The 10,312-nt window shown below is 41.7% G+C and overlaps 1 protein-coding gene across 1 annotated transcript; it reads left to right on the top strand.

Moving 5' to 3' along the window:
* Window positions 1-7,713: 7,713 nt before the first annotated feature.
* LOC107016876 lies at window positions 7,714-10,027 on the top strand. The gene is made up of 5 exons (XM_015217201.1): window positions 7,714-7,858; window positions 7,952-8,424; window positions 8,538-8,636; window positions 8,778-8,834; window positions 9,977-10,027. Exons 1-5 carry the CDS (start codon window positions 7,714-7,716, stop codon window positions 10,025-10,027), a joined length of 825 nt encoding a protein of 274 aa, XP_015072687.1.
* The last annotated feature ends 285 nt before the right edge of the window (window positions 10,028-10,312 follow it).

Raw genomic sequence — 10,312 nt, 5'->3', positions numbered from 1 at the left:
AAGATTTGAATGACATGTTGTACTGGGCGAATATGGACAATCGGAGAAAAAGGGGGAGATGGGCTTAGATTTTCTCCGAATTGAGAGAAGAAGATCTACAAAGACTGTTTCATCTCCAAAGAAGTCATCGTGGAGAGCCGCAGACAGATTGTGCTTCCTCTACCAGGTATTCGGGGAATTCGCCCTTATTTAACCCTTTTGAGTCTTGCGACATTTTGGGAGGAGACAAACTGTACCCAAAGAGGCGTACTATGGTGCTTATGTATACGATATTGGAGACAATAGAGTGTACGACGCGTCTAAAATGTTCAGAGAATGGAAAAAATGCCAAGCGTATGGACAAAGACACCATCACCCCTGACCGATTTAATGTTGGATATGATAAGGGTTACAAAGAATGGCTGAAGAAGGACATACAAAATGTCTCCTCCCAAACCCCGCCCAGCTTTCGCAGCGTAACGGACAAAGAAGACAAAACAGTGGCCGAGCTACAAGAGGTACAAAAAGAGGCCCAAGAGGTGTACGCTAAATTTGTCTAGAACCAAGATACTCTTGAGAATGCGACTCAAGAGGTGGAAAGACTAATGCGTTGATTTCGGTACCTGGGTCAAGGAGAAAATCGAGAGGATGCAATACGAAAGCTTGGAAGAGAAAGGACGCCTGGGTGAAGGATTCTTGCTGATGCTAAGATATATGTTTCAAAAATACAAGACTCAAGGGAACGGCGACAGAGCAGGACCATCTCGAGCGACATAGTGGATTTCTATATGTGTTTGTCATTTTAGCCCCTGCGCTGGCCTGCCTTTATTGCACTCTCAAATGGCCCCTGCTTGGGTTTGTCTTTAATGTTTTATCCATTATTTTCCCCTCTGTGAACATTATTATTCACTTGTGGAATTTATTTTGGGGGGAATTGTTTATATGGTTCAAACTCACGCGTACATCATTCAAATGCGCTAGGCCTACCCTTGGCACAAAAGGCTCCCTGTATATGTGTTAGGATGCAATATATATGCTATGAATTGCTTATGTGTTATGTTTCTACGAATGAGAATATCAAAAATTCACTCCTTTCTAGAAATTTCCAAATATACAGAAGTCACTATTATAAAATGTCCGACCAAAATTTCTCTGTCTTAAGTTTCTCGCTCAAAAGACCTCCTCCTATACCACAAATCCTAAAACACTATTCTACCGTCTCAAGAAAGGCAAAAAAATCACTGCTATGGACAAGGGTAAGAACATCCAGATGGAAATCACTGGAGAAGAACTACAAAAAAAGATCGAACAGATCACTCGGGAAATTCAGGAAGCCATGGAGGAAGGGCTCAGAGTCGACATGGCCACCACAATCTAAAAGGCCGCAACCGTGACGCTGGATGAGGATCTGTAATTACAGATGAAGAGAAAGAAATATGTTGAGATGGAGACAGAGGATTTGTGAGAGAAGTTGGACATGCTTCGGTTGAAATTGCAAGAAAGAGAAGCAAGAGAGGCGAGGATAGAATCGTAGCCTGCCTCTCTATTAGCCAAAAGCATGTCACTTGATATAGAGCTGACAGTGGAAATGAAAGAATTCACCTCCATGAGAGAAAGGATGGCCACACTGAGGAAGAAGAACAAAGCCTTCCATAGCAACATGATTGATAAACTTCAGAAAATGAGTGAAAACACCCCTTTTACGAGCAAGGAGCTAATAGTGGTCCCAATAACGCTCACCTTGAAGCGACTGGAGAAGACGACGACGAGGAAATCGTCTAGAAACCTCCATTCCTAGGTCGTCTGAAAGGAGGAGACTAATGCTGCAACAAGAAGGGAAATGACTAACGTGTCGTCACCATTTTATATTTTTTAAAAAAAAAGCTCTATTGTTGCCTTTCAACTTCCTTGTAGTCATAATGAACGAATGAATGAAAATGTTTTATCTTGTACTCGAACTATGTTGGTCCTGAATTCTGCTTGCGAGATACGTAGGCAGCCTCTCTAGGCCCGGCCCCTATCTTTAAAATTTTCATTCTCCCCCTTCATGTTATGAGAAGATACAAAGGCCAGGTCAACGGACCTCAAAGAGAAGCTGCAAGAAGACCTTAGCTCAATGTAATTTAGCCTTTCTGAGACAGTGTCTAAACTAAAACAAGCAAACTCCTGCTTATTAAAAAAAAGCGTTTCCGTCCTTACTTGTGAGTTGAAGATATCCTCAAACAAAGCAACTTGTGTGTTTATCTGCTCTCTGTGTGATATTATGCATTTTGTATTCTGAATTTGCACTGACGAGTCTGCCTTTGAGTTGTTTTCCTTCTCAGGCACCTTGAAACTGATCTTTGTCGATCAAAAGCTGGAAGATCATCCCTATTTCACTAGATCAAAAGGTCCCGCAGATTCCTTCCCTAGACAAAGCTCAGACAAAGAGAAGATTGTTATGGGGGATAATAACGAAGAAGTAAGTCTTACTGATGTTGTTGTGGCTCAACCCACTATAGCGGACCAGAATGAGTTGATTCTGTAGCTGATGCAAGAGATTGCAGAGATGAGGGTAGAGATGCAAAGGAGACAGGATCTTCCTCCACCAGGATTTGCTGCTAACGCTGCTGATGGGAGAACTCCAATCTACTTCCCTTCTTCAAATATGGATCCAACTCAAAACCAGCCATCTACACCTGCTCAGAATCCATCGGTTATAGATCTAACTATCCAAAATCCTCAATATGCTTCCGCATCCTACCAAAATCCACTTCCTCCTCAAAAAAACCACTCCCAAATGCCACCCCATCCTCAAAATACCCACCATCAAACCGCTCCACCACCGCAAAATAAGAACCAAAATCAAAACCAAAATACTTTCAGTCTCCAACCACCCCACCACCACTTTAATCAGAATACCGATCCGCAGACTTACCCACAGAATTATCAAACCGCTCAAAATGCCCAAAATCTCTCTGTAGCTCCATCCTTACAAAAAGGACCACTTTCTAAATTCCCGTCCCTACTGAGTACGATATGCACAGTTCTGAGCTGGACCATTATGAGGAACAGGAAAACGAGTGGAGGGCAAAGGAAGAAGCAAAGGTTGACATAAAAGAAGAGATCAAGAAAGCCATGAAGGAGCTCCAATGCGTCCCTGATATCGCCGGGCTTAGTTATGACGACTTATGTATTCATCCAAATTTGGACCTCCCAGAAGGGTTCAAAATCCAAAAATTTGATACTTTTGTAGGAGCGGGGAACCCCATGGATCATTTGAGAACCTACTGCGACCAGCTCGTTGGAGTTGGTAGGGATGAAGCTCTATTGATGCGGCTCTTCAGCCGAAGCCTGTGTGGAGAAGCTTTTGAATGGTTCACCTAGCATGAAACCAGGTAATGGACCAGCTGGAGTGCATTGGCCAAAGATTTTATCGATCGATTCGCTTACAACGCATAAATTATTCCAGATCGATACTCTTTGGTAAAGATAAAGCAAAAATCAACTGAGATTTATGGGGAGTTTGCCTATAGGTAGAGAAAATAAGCGGCAAGGGTGAGACCGCCCATGTCTGAAAGGAAATTGTAGAAGTGTTCGTTCGGGTGCAAGAGCCCGAGTATTATGATCGATTCCTGTTGCTCGTAGGAGCAAAATTTGCTGAGATAGTCAAAGTTGGTGAGACTATCGAAGATGGGTTAAAACAGGGAAGATAGCCCCTGTTGCTGCATCCTCGGATCATCAGGAACGTTGAAGAAAAAAGGAGAAGAAATTGCTATTGTTTCATACTGGGAAGGAAAACCTCCAGAAGCTCGTCATATTCCCAAGGTTGCTCTCCACCTTCCCAAAATTCCTACCAAGCTTGCTACACGCAAGCTAGTCATCCCAATAATCCTCCAATTTATCAGAATGCTACCTCCACTTATCCAAACGTCCAAGCTCCACTATACCAAAGTCCACCACCCAATTACCGAAATCCATCTCCCATTTACCCAAATCATCCTCCACCCTACCAAATTCTATCTCCCTACCAGGGTGTTGCTCCCAACTGTGCTAACGTGCAGTCGAGATACCGAGCACCCCCTCCTTCATATAAATTCCAAGCTCCACCATATAAAAATCCTCACCCGAACTACCAAGATCCAATTCCAAACTACCAGACAAACTCATATCCCAGAAATCAAGCTCCCCGTCCAAACAGTCGAGGTTATCAAAGATGCCTCCCCCACAAGGAATTTATGATCCCCCTCGACCTCAGTTCAAGAGAAAACCTTCGAGGAATTTCACCACGCTCGTAGAAAGCCGAACAAAGTTGTACGAGCGACTGACTGCGGCTGGATATATCCACCCAGTAGGGCACAAAACCGTGAATATCAATTAAAAATTCTATATGCCAGATCAGAGATGTGATTATCATTCCAACAGATTTGGGAATGATACTCAGGACTGTATCAACCTCAAACACAAGATTCAGGATTTAATCAACCAAGAGGTGGTTTCTCTCCAACCAGTTGCGCCTAATGTCAATACCAATCCTTTGCCGAATCATGAAAGCGACAACGTCAGTATGATAGAAACAGACGATGATTGGTGTGGGACGAAAATGATAACTCCAATCATTCATGACGAGTTGTAAAAGGATATAGCTGCCTTGAGAATCAAAGAGAAGAAAGAGTTCGTTATCTTGACACTCTCAAAGGTTGTTGCCTTGGTTCCATCAAAAACTCTTACCAAACCAAAATTTGTGATTGAGACTGCTGCTGCACAAGGTATGACCCAATTCGGAAGATGGTATACTCCTGAGGAGCTTGCTCTCGGAGGTCAAAAGAAGGATCAAGTTAAAAGGACAATAAGCGAGGGTGAGGCAGAGGAATTTTGTAGAAGAATGCAGCCGAAATATTATTCTATTGTCAAGCATTTGGAGAAGACTCCAGCCCAGATTTCCGTGTGGGCCCTGATGATGAGTTCCTAATGGCACAGGCAGGCTTTGATGAAGGCTCTTGATGATACGTATGTGCCCATCGGCACGAGTAGCGATAATGTGACCGTTATGATTAACCAAGTATCCGAGGGCATCGGATTAGTTTCTGCGATGATGAGTTACCTTTTGAAGGGAGGTCACACAAAAAGGTGTTGCACATCATTGTTGTATTCCGCGAGAAAGTCATAAATTGCATTTTGGTGGATGATGGATCTGGTTTGAATATTTGTCCGTTGTCGACACTGAGGCAGTTAAGGTTTGACCTTGGGAAGCTGGAACAAAACCAAGTCAATGTGAGAGCCTTTGATGGGGTTCAGAGATATACGTTGGGAGTGGTGAATCTGATCATCCAAATGGGTCCGACAGAATTCGGTCCACAGTTTCAAGTCTTGGACATCGATACCAGCTATAACCTTCTTCTGGGAAGGCCTTTTATTCACATGGCTGGAGTTGTGCCTTTTACACTACATCAGATGATGAAACTTGTTTGGAAGAACGAAAGGCTAGTCATTCATGGAGAAGGTAGTCATTCTGGCAGACAGGCGCCGATTATTGATGAAGTGTATCGAGGTGCTGATTTCTACACGGTGGAGCTGGTAAATGCCACCGGTGAAGACTTGGCTCTACAGCCTCTCATGCCTTCTGTGTATAAGATGATTGCTATTGTGATGTTGCAAAGTGGATTTGAACCAGTTTCGGATTGGGAAGCTATTCCCAAGGAATTGTTGAGCCCATTCAAGTTCCTATCAAAGGGGCAAGGTATGGATTGGGGTACGTCCCCACAGATAATGATGAAAAGACAAATAAGAAGAAGGATCAAGCATTGGCCAAGTCAATCCCTCATCTATATCAATCCTTTCCAGTCCGTGAATATGCCGAGCAGAAGGACCTTGGGGAAGGAATCTGTGGCCTTTTTGAGGAGATTGATGCTATCATCGAAGAAGAGGTCGAGATGACAAGATTTCGTGATGCTGAGCCAGGAGAGATACTGCAGAACTGGACCTCCACGCCCATCCTAATCCCCCGAACTCTTTGGTAGATGGGCATCATTTTATGCATATTTAAATCGGTGGTAGTCCGAAGAAGGCCCGAGACCCACCATTTTGCATTTTTCTTAACTGTTTGAATTTTTAATTTTCCATCGTGATGTTTAAAAAGGCAACATGGCCCTATGCCATGGCCAAAGTTTGCATCATTTTTTCCAATTTGAATGAAAGCCTCTTTTATTTTAAAATTTGTTTATTTATTCATCTGTTATACTTTGCTTTCCTAACTTTGTTTGTTTATGCTTTCAGTAATGTAAGTTTTAAACCTGCCAATGTCATGTCATGTCACGAGCTGAATGAACAAAATGAGGCAGGTGATGACGAGGTTGATGATTACGAAGAAGAAAGTAAGGAACCAGAGTATGTTGCCAAGGAATTTCGGCAGTTTGAAAACCAACATAAGCCGAATCTAGAGGAAACGGAAACGAAAAATCTAGGAGACCCAGAGTGCGTTAAAGAGGTTAAGATCAGCATTCACTTAAATGAAACTCAAAGAAAAGGCCTAATTCATTTGCTTGTAGAATATATTGATGTGTTCGTCTGGGAAGTAGGTGACATGCAAGGGCTGAGTACTGATGTTGTATCTCATAAACTGCTGATTAATCCGAGGTTCGATCCAGTAAGGCAAAAGATTTGGAAGTTCAACCCCGAGTTGAGTTTGAAAATTAAAGAGGAGATTACCAAACAAATTGAGTCTCAGCTGGTAGAAGTGTCTCAATACCCGACCTGGTTAGCCAATGTTGTTTCGGTCGCCAAAAAAGATGGGAAGATCAGAATTTGTGTCGACTACAGAGATCTCAACAAAGCCAGCCCCAAGGATAATTTTCCATTGCCGAACATTCACATTCTGATCGATAACTATGCTAAACATGAAATGCAGTCATTTGTGGATTGTTATGCAGGTTATCATCAGATTCTGATGGACGAAGAAGACGCAGAAAAGACAACTTTTATTATACTTTGGGGTGTATATCATTACAGAGTGATGCCATTTGGCCTCATGAATGCTGGTGCTACCTATATGAGGGCTATGCCGACCATATTTCATGACATGATTCATAAGGAGATTGAGGTGTATGTGGATGATGTCATAATCAAGTCTCCCGAGAGTTTGGACCACTTGATACATTTGAAGAAGTTTTTTGATCGTTAGCATCGTTACAACTTGAAGTTGAATCCCGCCAAATGCACTTTTGGAGTTCCAGCCGGTAAGTTGTTAGTATTTATAGTCAGCAGAAAGGATATTGAGCTAGATCCTTCTAACATTAAAGTAATTCAAGAGTTACCTCCGCCGAAGACGAGAAAAGAGGTGATGAGTTTCTTAGGGAAGTTAAACTACATTAGTCAATTCATAGCTCAATCAACCGTGGTGCGCGAGCCTACTTTAAGCTATTGAAGAAAGACACTCCAACAAACTGGACTGAAGAGTGTCAGATTGCTTTTGATGCTATCAAGAACTATTTGTCAAATCCACCGCTATTGGTTCCTCCGCGGGAAGGGAGTCCTTTGTTGCTGTATTTGTCCGTCTCAGATATTGCATTCAGATCCGTGCTTGGTCAACACGACAAGACAGGAAAGAAGGAAAAGGATATCTATTACATAAGCAAGAAGTTTACTCCATACGAGTCTCGATATACTCTGTTGGAGAGAGCGTGTTATGCTTTGATTTGGCTTGCCCAGAAGTTGAGACATTATCTGTCCTCGTATACTGCATACCTCATTTCCAGAATGGACCCGCTGAAGTATATCTTCCAGAAGGCGATGCCGACTGGAAAATTAGCTAAGTGGCAAATGTTGTTGAGTGAGTTTGATATCGTGTATGTAACTCAGAAGGCAATAAAGACACATGCCTTGGCTGATCATCTTGCTGAAAGTCCTGTTGATGAAGAGTATGAACCGCATAAGACTTATTTTCACGATGAAGAAGTGTAATTTGTGGGTGAAAATATTTCTGAAGCATATCCAGGTTGGAGATTATTCTTTGATGGAGCGGCAAATCATCAAGGGAAACGTATTGGGGAGGTCCTAGTGTCGGAATCTGGTCAGCACTACCCCATGGCGACTAAGCTCCAATTTAATTGCACGAACAACATGGCCGAATATGAAGCTTGTATCCTCGATTTGAAAATGGACATTGACAGGAATGTCCACGAGCTGTTGGTTATTGGAGACTCAGATTTGTTGATTCATCAGGTTCAGGGAGAATGGGTCGTGAAGAACCCGAAGATTATACCTTACGTACTGTATGTACAGAACTTGTGCAAAAGATTTTGCAAGATCGAGTTCAGACATACTCGCAGAATACAGAATGAATTGGCTGATACTCTTTCCACCATCGCTTCTATGATTAAACATCCATTTACTGATTACATTGATCCTCTGGACATAGAGCTGAAAGAACATCTAGCCATTGTTCACATGTTGAGGCGGAACCAGACGGTCTGCCATGGTATTTTGATATAAAGAGGTACTTAGAGACCGGGAATTATCCTAAAGATGCCACATCCAACCAAAAGAAGTTTATACGACGTATGGCTTTTAATTTCTTTCAGAGTGGAGAAATCCTGTATAGGAGGACTCCAAATTTGGGTCTTCTCAAATGTGTCGATGCTGTTGAAGATGCAAAACTTATTGAACAGATACATGCTGGAGTTTGTGGCACCCATATGAATGGACTCACTTTTGCAAGAAAGATCCTTTGAGCCGGGTATTTCTGGAGGACTATGGAGAATGATTGTTGCAAGTTTGTGCAAAAATTTCATAAATGTCAAGTGCATGGTTATTTAATCCAGGTGTCACCTCATGGTCAGTTGTATCGACAGAGAATGATTCATGCTTTTCACAAGAGAGTAAGAGCCACAATTTTCGAAGTTGGTTAGTTGGTCCTTAAGCGTATTTTTCCTCATCAAGACGAGTACAAGGGAAAATGCGCAACAAACTGGCAAGGTCCTTACATGGTTCGCAAAGTATTATCTGGAGGTGCTTTGGTCCTGTCGGAGATGGATGGAATCGCATGGTCGAAACCTATCAACTTAGATGTTGTCAAGAGATACTACGTGTGAATCTTCGGTTTGCATTTCTGTCATTTACTTATATTCATTCTATTTACTTGTATTTGTTTTGCTTAAAATTTTATCCCTCTTGTAATGAACTACGTATGACCTGAATTCTCAAGAATGAGATACGTAGGCGGCCTATATCGGCCTCGGTCACCCCATTTATCCCCTTTAATTATTTTTTTGTATTTGAACTACGTTCCACCTGAATCCTCAAGAATGAGTTATGTAGGCGGCCTGTGTCGGTCTCGGTCGGTTTCTTTGTAAATTTCTCTTTTGTTAATCTTTAAGGGGAAACTACGTTTGACCTGATTCCTGCCTCAACGGACATGTAGGCGCCATAAGGGCTCGGTCAAATTTCCCGTAAGATTTCTATTCCTTTTTAAAATAGAAACTAGGACAAAATTTTTGAGAGAGACTCAAAAATTCTCAAGAAGAAGATTTTTTTCTCAACAAACCAAGACTAAAAATGTTTCGAGGTTTGCGACCGGGACAGAGTTTTTGAGAGGATCTAAAAAATTCCATGATTTGCTCACCAACAGTCAAGGATAAGCCAAGACAGTTAACTGGGACAGAAATTTCGAAGATGGCCTCAAAATTTCAACAAGGGTTTATCGACAATCTAGAGTGACTTTGAATACTCCCTATCGAATAATCGGATACACCTCCAAGCATCAGACTCAAAGAAGTTCGCTAAGCCTGACGTGACATGACATTAAGCAGTGACCTTTTCAACATATTACTTCTCGAAAATTTATTTTCCTAAAGATTTTCCTTTTGTGTTTAATTTGTTTTGGCATAAAATATTTTGTCTTATCTATCAAGAGTTGGGAGATCAGGAAAATCAACCGGAGTTAGCAGGACAACGAGCAGAAAATTGAAGAATCAACACAGATCAGTCTATTTTAAAACTAACAATTTTTCTGTGGATGCAGGTTTATAGCTTTGCTTTGATATCAGCAAATTCTTCTGATCGACGAACATGAAAAAGTCAAGGAGGAGAAAGCTCTCCCAAAATTTAACGGTGTTTCTGTAGACCCAGAATTATTTAATATTGCTTATACCGGAGACTTGGGAATATGAATTGTTTATTTCAGTCAATTTCCAACAAAATGAAGTTTATAAGGAACGTCCAGCTAGATTCGAAGGTGAATCAAGCGAGAATCTCAGAAAGAGTTTATGGTTTCCATATAGGATGTCGTCTGCATCATAATGTCAGATATGATATTATACATTACCCGGGGGGGTCATTTATTTTATTGTCTATCAAG

This window comes from Solanum pennellii, chromosome 4 (genome assembly GCF_001406875.1).
Source record: "Solanum pennellii chromosome 4, SPENNV200".
NCBI lineage: Eukaryota > Viridiplantae > Streptophyta > Magnoliopsida > Solanales > Solanaceae > Solanum > Solanum pennellii.
This window is presented reverse-complemented; position numbering and strand designations above follow the sequence as displayed.

Bases quoted from the DNA above. Each gene is read 5' to 3' on its own strand.
- LOC107016876 (XM_015217201.1), top strand. From the start codon at position 7,714: ATGGACCCGCTGAAGTATATCTTCCAGAAGGCGATGCCGACTGGAAAA. The intron at 7,859-7,951 runs GTCCTGTTGATG...AAGCATATCCAG, and splicing joins GGCTGATCATCTTGCTGAAA to GTTGGAGATTATTCTTTGAT. The intron at 8,637-8,777 runs GTTTGTGGCACC...TATTTAATCCAG, and splicing joins TTGAACAGATACATGCTGGA to GTGTCACCTCATGGTCAGTT.